General features: G+C 35.9%; 2 protein-coding genes across 2 annotated transcripts in view; one reads left to right on the top strand and one right to left on the bottom strand.

The window, feature by feature from the left end:
* Shc4 (SHC adaptor protein 4) overlaps positions 1-16,597 on the top strand; it is a 123,970-nt gene that overhangs the window by 63,867 nt on the left and 43,506 nt on the right. The window contains exons 4-6 of the mRNA XM_026390639.2: positions 966-1,085; positions 11,111-11,164; positions 16,077-16,128. Coding sequence (XP_026246424.1) covers positions 966-1,085; positions 11,111-11,164; positions 16,077-16,128 — 226 coding nt within the window. The remainder of the gene's footprint in view (positions 1-965; positions 1,086-11,110; positions 11,165-16,076; positions 16,129-16,597) is intronic.
* Positions 7,128-8,821, bottom strand: Eid1 (EP300 interacting inhibitor of differentiation 1). The gene has a single exon (XM_026390652.2). It carries the CDS (start codon positions 8,758-8,760, stop codon positions 8,185-8,187), a length of 576 nt encoding a protein of 191 aa, XP_026246437.1. The 5' UTR covers positions 8,761-8,821; the 3' UTR covers positions 7,128-8,184.

Below are 16,597 nucleotides of genomic sequence, written 5' to 3'. Positions count from 1 at the left end.
CTTAGTTACACCGTCACCATATTTTAGAATGTACTTGGAATTGAAAATAAACTACATCAAATTTCAATGATGTATATTTAACAGTTTGGTGTGGTTTCATAAGGATTCAAATAAAAGTATACAAGAAAAACTATGAAGAAACCAAAGTATGTATTAATTGATTGCTTCAAAGTATTGATCCAGTCCGGTGTGGTAGCACACACCTGTAATCTCAGTGGCTTGGGAGGTAAGGCAGGAGAATCACGAGTTCAAAGCTAGTCTCAGCAACTCAGCAAGGCCTTGTATCTAAATAAAATATGAAAAAGGGGCTTGAGATGTGGCTCTGTGGTCAAGTGCCCCTGATTTCAATCCTTGGTACCAAAAAAAAAAAAAGTATTGATCCATATGTTGAGGCAATCACTCATTTTCTATCCTCAACTGGCCCACTTTCCAACAGAGGATTTCAAAACTTAATCCAAGATTCCATCAGAGTATGTAAATCCTTCAAACTATCTTTGAGGATCTTGGAGTTGGAAGAACAATAGCAATAGCAATAATAGTGCTCATGCATGCAGCCAAGCACTATGCTAAATGCTCTCCATTTATTACCTATTTCAATCTACAACAGCTCTTATAAGGTGTAACTTCTATTTTTTTCCACTTTTTATACAAAAGGATATTGAGGCTTAAAAAGGGTATTTCTCCAAGGTCATACAGCACTTCTGATCATAAATGGCACTTCTGCTTGAGAAAATTGGCCAACCCATCCCAAAGAAATACCCTGTATTGGTACTTCTTTCTCTGCTTTATGACTCCAGGGCCTAGTATAAGTTATAATGAAAAGTCATTTCATCTCATTTGATATGTGTAAAGTGAAATAGAGAGGAAAAATATGGGCTTTGACTCATTTTTAATTTTTAAAAAACATTACCATTTATTCTATAACAAAATCCATAACTTACAATGTTGTTTTGTTATTTTTAAAGCCCCCAGTTAAGTTCCTATCAACAGTTCTTGGCAAAAGTAACCTTCAGTTTTCGGGAATGAATATAAAACTGACCATCTCAACGTGCAGCCTCACACTGATGAATCTTGACAACCAACAGGTGAGACAATGAATATCATTTATAGTTTATATGTCATCTATTGTTTTGGAGAACTGGGGGTAGAGGAAAATAAAGTGTCCAACAGAGTATGCCTATCATTTAATAAGGCACAAAGGAAAAAAAATCTGCCCAAGATTTATGTATATTTATATATGATAATAATTAGAATAATAGTATTACTAAGCCATCATTTAGGCATTTAACTGCCTACATACTTGCTATTCTCTAATCAGCTTTGTGTAAAGAACTAAGGTTCATAGAACACAGTAAATACCATTTATTAACTAATATCCTTCATTTGGTAATTGATTATTCTCCACCAGCTCTCCCTAAAGGGAAAGCATTTCCATTATCAGAATTAATGAAGTATGTATTGGACTGGGGTGCAGATAACAGACCAAGGAGAAGGGTGATGTCAGGGTTAATGTTGTAACTAACAGAAATTTAAGCAAAAGATATTTTCTTTCAACTCCTGTGGTTGAAAGCTCTCTACAATGTTATTGTGTGAACTTATTTTCTCTCTTGATGATTTATGATACTACAATATGCCCAAGTTTTCATTATGAACCTCATTTCTCATAGAACAGCTTTGCTGAAGCAAATACAAAAGATATATCGGTATGGCTAATTATGTACCTACACTAGGATATTCTTTTTGACTTGGTTTTAATTTTTAAGCTAAATTACTTGTATCGGGTTGTTTATATGTTTTGGTATTTGATTTTTCTCCGTTATCTAGTATATAGTGCACAGTACAAGGTTCTTAATATTTAAGGTTTTACTCTATGGAGTGCTCAAGGATTTGTGGAAGGCTTAATGTGCACTGGTAATGATAAAACACTAAGTTTAAGATTATGTGGGGGTGAAATGATGGCTTTTCCATTTATTAGCAAGTCATCCTTCCACTGTGAGCTTCAGTTTTCCTCACCAGTGAACTGCAGAGCACAGTACCTATCATAGGGGATATATGTGTGTGTGTGTGTGTGTGTGTGTGTGTGTGTGTATATATATATATATATATATATATAAGCAAACTGATGGAAAATTTCTAAGTAATTTCTAATTATAATAATTATCATTATTAAATTATTTATATATAAATATATATATATATATATATATATATATATATATATATATATATGTAATTCTGGAGTATATTTCTGGGTATTTAGATAGGACTTTGAGATGTGGATCCTGTTTTTTTTTCCAAATGGGTCTAAAATTAATTCATGACTTTGCCTTTACATAATTCTATTTGCAGAGAATCATAACTACCAGTCACAATTATGGTCAGATATTAACTCCCAAGTAAGTTGAAGAAGGAGGAAGGAAAATTGAGAAATCTTTCTGAGATATCTGGGAGAGAGGTGAAGAGAACAGAAAATGAGGTTACAGGACTATCATAGGGTTTCTGAGAGGATGAATTTAACAATATCTCACAGGGCTAGAGGATTAAATGAGGTAATGGATGTAAACATTTAGTATGGTGCCAGTCACACGGTATCTAGTATTGTTATTTACTCATTCCTTCTCAGAGACTTTTTTCATATATGTACTAAGTACTTACTGGGAAAAGCATAATACACAAAATCATAAAATTGTCAGTAATTTATAAGTACATGTTTTTGAGGGCTGTTTTATTTTCTAAACTAAAAAATGGAATAAAATGCATTGCTGATGCATTAATATAAAATATCTTCGAGGAAAATACTTGATATGAAATAATTCAAAATAGATTCCCATCTAGTTGGTTCTTGACTGATTGTCCAAGAGAGGTGATACCACTGGTATAATGATAGCATAACATTTTGTCCTGTACCAACCTGGAAGATGCAAAGCATCTGGGTGGAAGATGAAACATTCATTAAGTCATTCATATGCTTTGACCTCAAGAGTTCTGTGGCTATAAAATTTAGTTTTAGTTTTCACCCTTGTACATGATAACCATAGAGGCTCAATGCTTTCGGTCATGATATGAATTTAGAAGCTCTTGAATTACCTCAGAATTTTGTAAGGCAGGAAGAGTAGGAAAAGCTGGAAATATCATGGTGACAGCCTATGTGCAGAATTGAATGATTAGTTTTTAGAAATGTCCCTTTGAATAGTGCTTGAAAGGAATTGAATTTATGAAGAATAGAATTATTGTTCATGTGATGGGCATAGTTTATTTTCAGCCTCTACTTCTCCTTTACTATCTTATTCAATTCACAGCAGTTAGAGGTGGCATAACTACATGCCCATCATTTTTTTTTTCAGTCCAAACAAAGGTAGGAAGAATGGGCATGGGTAACTTCTACTACCAGTAGCTATAGCAAGGATGTATCTCTGAGAATAGCTCACATATTTTCTACACTGGTAATAATAGCATTAAGTGGGTTTGTGTTCAGCCTGCTGCTGGAGTGGGGACCAAAGTTAGGATCTCAATGATCTCAGACTCAGGAGCTGATATTGAGTTATTCTGCAGTGCTGGGAGATGACTAGTGGAAGAAGGTAGAGATGTACCAACATGAATGCTTCAATTCAAGAAACTTTATGTATCTCATGGGAAGGGCAACTAAAATGTTCAAGGAATGAAGGCAGTAAAGAAGAGAGACCTTATAAATGTAGCATGAGAAAAGGATTTATTAATTAAATCTTTAAAGAAAGCTCTCCCTGGAAGTTCTAAGATAAATAAATAAAAAGAAATGCTAATGCCTCCCCACTCTTCTCAGCCTTTAAAGATACACTATGGAATGAAAACATAAAGAGGTTCAAGTTTATGGATATATGAATAGATGATAACACCTATTGTTTAGGTGGCTCCATTTATCTTCAGTCACTGAGATCATTAAGAATATAAACATTTACTCCTAGAAGATGTTTCATAGTGCTTCAGAAGCAGAAAATAAAATTGTATTAAACGTGTAATGTTTAAACAACTACCATATTTGGGGGTGAGAAAATACATTTTGGAAAGGCAAGTTATATGAGTTTTATATATTCCTTGTTTTAAAATTTAAGCAATAGGCTTTATTTTTTGTTTTTGTTTTGGGTACCAGGGGATTGCACCTTTGTACTCAACCACTGAGCCACATCCCCAGCCCTTTTTTGAAAAAAATTTAGAGACAGGGTCTTCCTGAGTTGGTAAGTGCCTCTCACTATGTTGCTGAGGCTGGCTTTGAACTCTCAATCCTCCTGCCTCAGCCTCTTGAGCCATTGGGATTACAGGCATGAGCCAACCACATCTGACAAGCAACAGTCTTTCTTGACATACTTTAATACAGTAGTTCTTCCTTATCTGTGGGGAATAGTTCCAAGCTCCCAGTGCATGCCTGAAACCCCAGTGCAAACCAAAGCCTATATATACTGTTTTGTTCTTAAGGTAGATCATAGCAACCTCAGCATAGGATTTTTTCTTTCTTTATTAAGTCAAAGACTTTCAACTTTTCACTTAAAGGAAGCACTATATGAATTCTCTTTGGCATATCCAAATTGCCTATCTTACTACTATTTTGTTTGTGGCATTAAGTAAAAGAAGGATTATTTGCACCAAGATACCATGATAGTGGATTCATTGATAATGAAAGGGCTAAGTTACTGTGGGGCAGGTAATGTATACAATGTGGATATGCTGGGTAAAGGATGATTGAGGTCCTGTATGGGATCAAGCAGGATAGCATGAAATCTCATCATGCTAATCAGAATGGTGTGCAGTAAAATTTTGAATCACTTATTTCTAGAATTTTCCAGAAATTTTCAGACTGCAGTTGACCACAAGTAACGTAACTGAGGAAAGTGAAACTATAAATAAAGTGAAACTATAAATACTATAATATTTTAGGACCTTAAACAAAAATGTAAGTCTCAGTAGTTCCCATTCCCACCAATTCTTGATTCATTTCTAAAACTGTCACTAACTCTAATAGCTATTAAATTGAGAAGAGTAATAAACAGATTTTTTAAAAAAACGTCATTGAGAAATAGATATATCATTTAGTCTCTACGAGAAGAAACAACTTCAAATACCTAGAGGGCAGCCAGGCAATGCAAACTGTCCAGGCACAAGAAAAAAATAAGGGTGCAAGAATAATGATAAATGGTGAGTGCTACTTGCCACTATAATGGGGAGATGACACTGGAGAACCTGGCAAACACAACACCTTTCCTAAAGGTGAATCAGATGTGTTTTGCAACAGAGGACTATTTAAGGGCTGGCATATATCCCACTTTGGGGAAAATAAAAATTGAAAACCTGTTTTTAGCTGCTACCTCTGAATTGAGATATTGGTCTTTCATTAAATTATTAGCATGAGCCAAACAAAATAGACCTGGGTGAGCAAATGTGGGACATCTGATGTAAGGAAATATAATACCTATGGGGACACACATACACACAATCTGGAAAATAGACAACCCCAATCACACTCTGTATGTTTAAACTCCTTTAAATTCTCTAATCTCACCCCAAATCCCCTCCCCCTTGCAAAATCAGAATACCCCAGAACTCCTTTCTTGTTTCCACTAAATGAAGATACATATGTGTGTATAATATATATACACACACACACACATATATATATACATATATAATATGTATCTTTTGTATGTGTATTTTATACATACATATAGATGCATTTAATCCTCACAATTTGTAAGGCACATCCAATTACTATTTTCAGTTTAGGACCCAACCAGAGAGATTGAATTTACTGTTACTGAAGTAATTTAGTAGAGCCCAAATTTGAATCAGGCAGTCTGGTTCCATTTTGCCACCTTAACATTAAATAAATAAATATATATATATACACAAATTAGAATATGTTAACTTTTTATTTTCAGTAAATATGAACAACTATTTCAGTGGTCTCAGCTTGTATGTTACTGAGGATTGAAGCCAGGGGCACCTTACCAGAGCAACATCCCCAGTTGTATTTTTCATTTTGGGACAGTTTACTAGTTGCTGAGGCTAGTTTCTAATTTGGAATCCTTCGTCCTCAGTTTCCTGAAGTCACTGGGATTACAGGCCTGTGCTACTGTTCTTGGTTCTTTTTAAGAGCAACAAACCATCAGTTTCAGAGCCCAGGTCTTTCTCCCCAAGATGAACCTACAAATGCAACAGGAAGCCTGGTGCCCTGGCACATGTCCATAATCCCAGCAGCTCTGGGGGCTGAGACAGGAAGATTATGAGTTCAAAGCCAGGCTCAGCAGGTGGGAGGTGCCAAGCAACTCATTGAGATCCTATCTAAAAATAAAATACAAAATAGGGCTGGGGATGTGGCTCAGTGGTTGAATGCCCCAGTTCAATCCCCAGTAACCCCCCTCCCCCACAAAAAGCAACAAGGAGTAGTTCCCTGCACCCCATCCCTTGCTCTGTACTCAGTCCCAGAAACAATTTCAACTTGTTTGTAGATTCTTTTTTGAGCCTGTCTTACTTATCGTATTTATTGTACACTGGCATCCCTCCACCCCAAGTCCCAGACTCACCTGACTGTAGCTACAAGTTAGATGAGAAATTAATGGAAGACCCAAGGTATTGGGGAGGTAGTAGGATTAAGGACCAACATTTACCTCTTTTCTGTCTTTCCTCCATCTTTCCCTTCCCTTTCAACCAAGCCAATGTTTGATCTCATTATCCTTGTCAGTCCTCTATTTTATTGGACTCCCCCACGCCAAAAGACAGGATGGCTATAAAGTAAGGATATGAGTGGTCCTATTACACTGAATCTGTATTTAACTGCCATCTGTGGAACCCTTTTATTGTTCATGGTAAGACCTGCTGGTATACTCATATTGCTTGGCATAGCCTTCTGACAACTTACTTGCATGGAACTTCTGGTTTTTGATAACCATGCAACATACTCATTGATAGGACAGGTTTCCTTAGGTAGGCAAAATTTTATAGGTAGTAATTGTTTTATTTCCAGAAATTAATTTGTAAATTTGCAGACAGATAATTTCCTCTTAAAATACTGGCTGTTTAAACCACAAAGTGGGTGTAGTGATACATACAATAAAAAGTAGTGTACAAAGTACATACGCAATACTAATAGCCAAACAAAATACACAGAACAAGAAATTTTATTATCTCCAATGCTGGTGCATAAGGAATAACAAGTTTAATTAGAGGAGGAGACAGAGGGAAACTTCAGATACTGAGGTGAATTTCTGAGCAGGTTTAAAACCTTCAAAGGTTGACAGCATAATTATTGTGCATACAGTCTTTTTAAAGTAGAGGGCTTTCCTTTCACTTGACAATTTTCACCAACAGTTGTTACAATACCAAGTTCAACTAAAGTCTTTCACCTGTCAAGTTAAACGAAAATCAGCAAGCAAAACAAAACTTCCCTAGTATATAAGGATATTAGAAATAATTTGTCTTTTTGGTATTTTCACATACATTTTAATGTCAAAATTTGAAACTCTGTAAAAAGACATTTTTACTTTAAAAGTCATGTCAATAGATTTTCCTGGATTAATAGATCACGGTTTTATAAATGATCAAAATACACGTACAAAATTTCAGATGCTCTTGGAAACACATTTTAAGATATAGCATATGTGATACATATATTTTAATTCACTTATCCTTTCGTAAATGAATACTCAATTCATCTTACACTCCAAATTTAGCCTTTGATAACCATGACTTGGCTAGATCACTAAGTAGAATTTTGAGTTTCTCTACACGTTTTTCAGTCCAAATAACTTGTATGTTTTTTTGTTTTTCCCCTCTTAGAATTCGTATCAGTGGGCTCCTGTATTGGCAGTTTGTCTTGGTCATGATTCACTCTTGTAAAACCTTCTTTACAGACTAGATATCTTCCCCAGTGGAAGGATAATCTTGATCAATAACAAAGTCAAAGCCATAGGTGTTTCAGGACATTCTTGGAAAACAGATTTCAACAGTCTTAAGACCCCTTTTCTTTCATGATGCTTTGTCTTTTTCACAACTGTGCAATCACTGTCCTATTGTCCTGTATTCTGAAAAACAAAAACCAATTTTTTTTTTTTCCCGAATCAAGTTTTTCATTGCCACAGAACGATTTGGAATGAACCCAAAGAACAGCGGAAAGTTGGGTCTCTCCTCAAGTAGTTTCCTCCTCTTATCTGCATTAAACTACTCTCTATCAATAATCTCATCACAACCGAGTTCTTCGGTTAGACGATTGACCACCATAAGTGAAAAAAGCTCTTCGATAAAAGCTAACTGATCAAACGGGGTCTTCTCATAATGCATCTGAAACCCGCCATCCAGGGCTGCCTCCCTTGCTCGGGATGTTCTCAGAAACATCTTGTTGGCTTCTTCAAGGGCGGCTGACACTCTGTAGCCCGCACCACTCAGCTGCTCCTCTTCGGGATAGTCGTAGTCGTCCTCCCAGTCATCAAATTCCTCGCCCTCATCCTCGCTCTCGAAGTCTGGGCCCGCGATCTGGCCCGGCTGTTCCCCAGGGTTGGGCCGGTTAGCCAGGCCGCGTTTCCCCTTTGGCGCCGCCATTGGCTGGGCCTCCTCCGCCTCCATTGGGCCTTCCTCCTCGAGCTGTGGCGGGGCCCCGTTGCGGGAGGGGCTCAGGGATGGCTCCCGGTTCCCGCTGCCTACCTCCATCTGCGGAAGGTCACCCTCGCCAGGCATCACATCCATCTGTAGGTCATTGCACTCTTCATACAGCTCGGACAGCTCTGCCATTTCCGACATTGTTGAAACAGCTCAGTCTCCTGCAAAGCGCTTTCGGCAAAAGAAGAGATGCGCGGACGAGCGGTTGTGCGCGTGCGCAAACGCTGCGCGCTTGCGTAATCTCTTACGCACGCGCGTTGCTTCGACGCCGAAGCAGGATCGGCGCGCGAATGTGGTGCGGGGCGCTCGCGTTCCTCGGGGAATGTCAGCTGGGTGCGTTTTGATTTGACCGTTTCAACTCTGCCTTGAGACTGTATCCAAGAGCATCACGTAGTACTTCAGCTTATGATGCTGTGAACTGTAAAATACGTGGCCTCCGTAGCAGCACTTCAGACTCCCATCCCACTCCCTCCCTCTTCCTCCCCCTGGCAGTGGCATCAAGCCTTTAGTTTACCTTTAATCCTTGCTGGAATGACTTGTGAATCCACGTCTCCAGGCCAGACAATATCCGCAACCACTGAGCAACATATTAACAAATGACCCAGGCTGCTTTTTAAATTTTTGTTATTTAAAAAAGTTAAATTCGCAAATAACGCTATTTTCTTTAAAAATTGTGAAGAAATGCTTGGTTCTACATCTTTTCCCAGGAGCTGACTTTCCACGATTATCGATTTGGTGCTTATTTTTTAAGAACCCCCCTCCCCTCAACACACACTTATTTTGTATTTACATGAATCTCTATGTAACTTGTAGGAAAAAAAGGAGGTTTTGCGATTTTTTGTATGTATTTTAACCCGTCTTCCATTTAAAGGGAAAATAAGCCTCAAACAATGTCATAAAGATTTAACTTTTTGCTTTTTTTTCTCATTTATGTAAATATACTGTAGTTGACCTTATCATGGACGGATAATTTGTGTGTTTAATACTTAAGTATACCTTTTTAAAATGTTCCTCCCATTTTGCCCCCTGGATACAGTGTCTAATAAACTATTGTTGATACATGATAATGACATTGATCTTTGTATATTGTATATTTCTGGAAGGAACTGAGATGAATGATAAGAGAAATATTAATGTAGAACAGATATTTTGTTTTACTGAAATATATAGAAGAGCAAATAAATAACGTATGTAATTTATCACAAAATGAACATATGTGTGTAATCACTACCCAGATCATTTGTACCATCACAGTAAAATCACTTTACCCCCTTCCTGTGCTTCAGAAATAGCTACTGTCCTGACTGCAAACACAATAAGATAATTTTGCCTGGTTTTGAACTTAAATAAATTATATCATGCAGTATATATTCTTTGTGTTTGGGTTCTTTTGTTTAACAAACACAGCATTGCTAAATAGTAGTCTGTTGTTTGAATATCATAGGGGTCATCATTGGAATTTTTTCCAGTTTAGAGTTATTTTAAACAGGGAATTTATTATCTTTCTTGAGGTTATCTTTTGTTGTACATATTTACTCAATTCTGGGATATATGTGTAGGAGTAGAATTGATTGGTCATATATATGTAATTTTAATTCTGTCACTCAGTTCTGAAACAGGATTAGTCAATAGTGTATAGTTGGTATTTTAATGAAACTTTAAACCTGTATAACAAATAATCTCTGCAAATTGGTTATTTATTATACTATGATTGCCAAACCAGCAAACAAACTAGAATCTCAAGTAAAAGAGACAATCTTCTTGACTAATTAATGCAGTTTACATGTTGAGTCTTACTTGACTTACTGGCAGTCTTAATGTTCTTAGTGCATATCCACTTGATGGTAAATGACTGAAACCAAATTCAAACTATGCAAAAAACAATAAATAGAAACAAAAATATAAATTAAAGGGAGAAAATATATTAGTTAAAGTGATGGAACAAATGTTTCCACCAGACTTTTTTCTATCTCTGATTTTCTCCAGATGGAAACTTTGGACTCCAGCAGACTTTTCCCATGTGGCAGCAAAAGATGATCCCCAGAAACTTTGGGCTTGCTTACACTGTCCTTAATGGCAGAGAGAGATGCATTTTCTCTTATCATCCATCTCAGTTCCTTCCAGAAAACATTGATTGGTTTTGCTATATCTGATTGGATATACCTGAATCTAGTTCATCTAGGTAGGGAGGGGCAGTGAGATGGGCATGTCAAAACCACCTGACTCTAATGGTTTGAATTAGATTATTTGGGAGAGGGGTTGTGTGGTTCAGTGGCAGAACATGTGTTTAGCATATGCAAGGTCTTGAGTTCAATTCCCAGTACCAAAAAGCAATAAAAAATGGATTATTATGGAATATGGTGGGGTGGTTTCCAAAGGAATGCTAAGAAGGTAAAAACAAAATGGATACATGTATGTCCATTACTGTAAGACCATACATAACTAGGAATAATAATTTATAGTATTATATATGTTTGTTTATGTTTTTCAGATTATTGCAAATCATCATATGCAATCAATTTCATTTGCTTCTGGAGGGGATCCTGTAAGTATGGCTTCATAAGTTATTTTTACAAGGTAAAAAAACTTTCTTGTAAAGCCTATCAGTCACTATATGTCTTTTCCAAATATCTTATTATATTTTGAATAGCTACATGTAACAAGTAATACAAATTTGGCTTGGGCAAAATATTTTCTGTTACAGAATATAAAAATATTTGGATTAGTAGATGAGCTAGCTAATAGTACTTCATTGTGTTATTAGCCATGAAGTTGTCATCTGGTAAGCTTCTTGTTGATAGCATCCAAGACTATGAAAAGCAAGTATGTCTATTTGTGTTGTCAATCCGCTCTCAGAATTCTTCTCAACACAAAGTTCTAGGCAGGCTACTAATTAACTGGACTTGGTATATGTGAAGCCTATTTGCCATCCTGGCCATCAACTAAGGCTTAATCTAGAATGGTTTTGCAAAAACCATGGAGAAAAACCTTAGCTGGTCAGAGAACTTATAATTATGTTCTATCAAGAAACCATGTGGGGCTGGGGATATAGCTCAGTTGGTAGAGTGCTTGCCTCACATGCACAAGGCCCTGGGTTCAATCCCTAGCACCACACACACACACACACACACACACACACACACACAAAACAAAACACCAATGTGGGGCTCATTTCCTACAAATTATGCTTAATTCTCTCTCCAAGCCTACTTTGTGGATTGGAGTGTCATTCCTTCACTCCCTCTTGCACTGTTACTGGACCTAGAGTCTTTGAATAGGGGCATTGAAGTTATGGAGTATGTGACTGAACAAGGAACAAACCTTTAAACAAATGTTTAAACTGAGAGAACAGAAGAATAAATTTGCTCCCCTGTGATATTATTGGCCATTTTCTTGTACCTGTAAACATTTGGAAGGTTAAAACAGGGCAAAGTATTACTTAAATAATGAACATTGATAACATCCAGAAAACTAATGGAGAACACAAATAGACAACAAATACTTTGCAGAGGAGATAATATATTCTGGGTGGGTAAGAATATAGTATTATTAAATATTATATCTTTGAGAAATGAGCCAATTAAATGCTCATTTTTATTTATCCATTCCATTCAGTTTCTTACCCCTCCCTTTTTATTTAAACCAGAGATTGAAGCCAGGGGCACTTAACCACTGAGCCATATCCCAAGCTCTTTTTATTTGTTTTGAGACAGTCTTGCTAAGTTGCTTTGGGCCTCGATAAGTTGCTGAGGCTGGGTTTGAACTGGTTATCCTCCTGCCTCAGCCTCCTGAGCTGCTGGGATTACACACAGGTGCCACCACACCTGGCTCAGTTTCTCGCTTTTAACTGAGGAATAAAACTTAGAGTCATATATGATGAGCCATATAACCTGGAAACCCAAGATAGCTATGAAAGGGTAGTTAAAAAATAAAACAATACCTAAATCTGTCAGATGTTATCACTGCAATATTTTGAATTTGTTTAAACTCTGTGATAGATATGTAAAGTCTGGAAGTTACTATAGGTAGATCATTGATTGATTTACTGGTTACTGAAGTATTTGAGCAGGTTCTTCCACTTTATTGTTTATGTAACGATCTTTTGTGTAAAGTATATAGCTAAGTGCCATTTAAATTAATCCATTAAAAAATATTCAGAATTACTTTTCTTCGCTATGGCTACCAGTGACTCAAAAGTATTTAAGCATATAAACCAAGACAATCTGCCTTCGAATTTCTTTGAAGCATATAAAAGAAAAACAGCCTTTATAAGATTATTATTTATTTGTTTATTATTTTTTTAGATATGCAATTTTTCCTTTTAGGCTTCACTGCTTCCTTACTTTTGGGTGCATTTATTTTCAAATGACTATATTAATTCCATGATGATACCAAATATAAATGAACTAAATTTTAAGAGCTTCCCCCACCACCCTGCCAGATGCCATGGGTGGCTAATTATTAGCAAACAGAGGGCATGCAAGATGGCTGGTGCTTCACAGCTGCTATGTGAGCCCAGAAGTAGCTCTGGACTTTGATTTACCCAGCCTTTTAATCTATCCTCAGGAGTGACATGAAGGGTTGTACAACAGAGATGGCTCAGTGAATCCAAACTGAAAACCACCAGCATGAGCTCCTTTCTTTTACCTATTATAGCTTGGTCATCCATGAAGGAACTCATACTTTTCTTGTGTCTTGTGTTCTGTAAGTGTAATGTGAAAAATAACTATTAGTGTTTGGTCTAATATACCCTTTTCAAGTTTTAAGGGTTGCTATCATTTTAGGATTAGTGTGTAAACCCTCATTTATACTCAGGTGTGCCCTGCATGATTTCTGTTCTTGTTCTCCAGAATCTTAAGGCTTTTCATCTATTCTTTATTTGCCTTTGTTTTTTAGTTCTTTTTTTAAGTATATTTTTTAGTTATTTATGGATCTTAAATTTATTTATTTATTTATATGTGGTGCTGAGAATTAAACCCAGTGCCTTACATATGCTGGGCAAGTGCTCTACCACTCAGCCACAACCCCAGCCCTTCTTTACTTCTTTAAATTCACCAAAGCACTGTCTGAACCAAAAACAAACAGCAAAAAATCTCTAGCACACTGTGAAAAAACATGTACCTGTTGAATTGAGTGGAATCCTTATGCTCTCTGTGGCTGTAGAGAAAGCTTATTGATTCAGATTTAAATAGTAATATGGATCCATCCTAAGCATCAGCACTAACAAACCCCCACTGAAGTTTTACCCTTATGTCTCGGAGACAGTGTGGTGTAGTGCTAGGTGTTGGAATCAGGTTACTTGATTTATTTAACCTAAGGTTCAGGGTCCTTGGCTGTAAGATTGGGAATGATCCCTATTGCCTCACAGTGTTGCAAAACTTCAGTGAAATGATACGTAAAATGCTAGCACAGTGCCTGGCACATAGTCACAAGGTAACTATTACTGACACATGTCCATAATTGTTTTAGGATTCTCAGAGCTAACTGGGTCTAAGAGGTAGGAAGCTGAGTTATAAGTCCCTGTGGTCTAACATAGCCATTTTCTTTCTACCAGATTTTCTCCAAGTTTCAAAAATACTGAGTATTCTTCCTTGCCTGTGGCCTTTGTTCACTCTTATATTTTCTGTCCTCTAAAAAAAAGTTTATTTTCCTTCTATCAGCTCTGAATGGAAATGCTTCTAAGCCTTATGTGCTTTCTACATTTAAAAAATGCATTGCGAGTATGTCAAAAATTAAATACACCATTTTAAAATATTTTCTGTGCTATTTGTATTATTCTTTTGAACATTCTTCAAATTCTCCTAGATGTTTGCTCACAGGATTTTAAAGTTATGAGAATGTTGAGGACTGTTTTGAAGATGAGGAAAACTGAGGACTGGAGAGGTCCCATGACCTCTTTCCCATCAATTGCACCAGACAACATTGCTGGCATCGTGCCACTTCTTCAACTTAATGAGAGTGTCTTCAGCAGTTTTTATTCTTCTAAGTTAATATAAAACAAAGCTCATATATACAACCTCATTGACTTAGAATATATTTCAAATCTTTTTTTTTCTTTTTGCATGAGAAATTTATTTAGGTGTATGTTATTTTTAAAAATAACCCAAGACGAGTTATGCTGACCCTGCTATCTACTTCCTGTATGAATCACTGTGAGTTATTAAGTGATTGTCCTTGAGGGCATTACAAACATGGATTTTTATTTCCTGCCAGTTGATTGCATCTTTCCTCTAGAGAGTCATACTTTTAATCTGCAAAGGGCATTGTACGTATTTTTTTTCCAAGATTAGAGATAACAAAAAGCATCTTTAATTATTAAAATCTTACCATTCATCAGGTTACTGTTTTCAGTAAAAGCTGGAATTGTGAAGTAGCTTTTTCTGTGTGTTTATTTTTACAGTTGGTAGCACATGTCTTTTTGAACTTAGTTTTTCATGCATTCTCTTTTTTTAAAAAAAGATTTTTGTCTATGTATTGATCAAATAAATATATTGTATTTTTGTTTTATTATTCCTTAAGTTAGCTTGCACTGCATACATGCAAGCTAACAGACACAAAACTCAACATGTCTTTTAATCTGTTTATTTTCTGATGTACGTCATATCTATTTGGACAACAGAGAAATCACAATGCTACATCCTCATTTATGACACCTTTGTGATTGAATAATCGCTAATATTTCAATTTTCAACATAGGAGTTATAGTACCCAGATATTTTCAATGAATATGTCCTAACATAGCACCTATCTGAATTCTTTTTTTATTCTTAATGACATGATCAGCCTCTAAATTTTTAATCTTCAAGTTCTTTCCCCAAGGGACAGAGAATATGGGCTCCATAAATGTTAAATTGTGTAGTATATATTGTAGTCCCTCCTGCAATGCTTTTTTTTTCCTTGAAATAAAAACACTCATATTTAAGTCCTTGCTTCAGTATCATGTCCTAAATGTACTCTTATCTTTTGATGGTACAATTCATTAACTTAAAATGTAATCCTTTTTTTTTTCACTGTTGAACTTTGAAGTTTAATGATGGGCCTTATGTAACCACAAACAATGAGCTAAAAGTTGAGTCCAGATGCAGTTATATCTAGATGTGCAGGCACTTCAAATATATGTATGCAGCATATCATTTAAATAAAGTAGAAAAACTGTCATGGTTTTCTTCACATGATATAGAAGAGGACATACAATTTAATAGCTTTTTTTCTTTGAATATATTTTGTCCATTTTTCTTCATGTTGTGTATATATATATATATATATATATATATATATATGTCAAATTGCTTTATTGTCCAATATTCTTTTCCTTTCCACATATAGTACATGCCTAAAATCAATCTATAATCTATACAATAATAGGCTATTATATCTATTTTTCTCTAAAATAAAAAAATTATTTCTTAAAAAAATGTTTCCAATTAAAATGTAATCTTTTCCCCCCTTTTTTATAGGATACTACAGACTATGTTGCCTATGTAGCTAAAGACCCAGTTAATCAACGAGGTAAGGAAAGCATTTTCTAGATTTTGTTGAGAGCTGTCATATACCATCTTTAAAAAGTAAAAGGCAGTTATTTTTAATATGCAGAGTTATGAGTATCACTAGAGTGCTATATTGAATTTTAGAAATATTATGTATTTAAGTTGGAAATAAATAACTTTGCTAGCAAAGTAGAAAAAAATATGTAGGTAGGATTTAAATCTTTGTCACTGAGAGATCCACAAACTAAAAATTTTAACTATAACTAAAACCATAAACTATGTGTATACTCAAAAGGGAAGCTGTTTTGGTTATGACTGCATGAGCTGGATGCATTTCCCCAGTGGGCAAGTAAAATACACATAAGACCCAAGCCATTGAAGTTATCAGCCTGCATTGGCATTGATGTGTGTGTGTGTGTGTGTGTGTGTGTGTAAGTGCATGTGTGTATATGTGCATGTGTATTGAGCCTGTGTACTTGCTATTCAGGAGT

Source organism: Urocitellus parryii, chromosome 6 (assembly GCF_045843805.1).
Source record: "Urocitellus parryii isolate mUroPar1 chromosome 6, mUroPar1.hap1, whole genome shotgun sequence".
NCBI lineage: Eukaryota > Metazoa > Chordata > Mammalia > Rodentia > Sciuridae > Urocitellus > Urocitellus parryii.
Note: the sequence above shows the minus strand (reverse complement) of the source record. Positions and strands in the feature narration are given on the sequence as shown.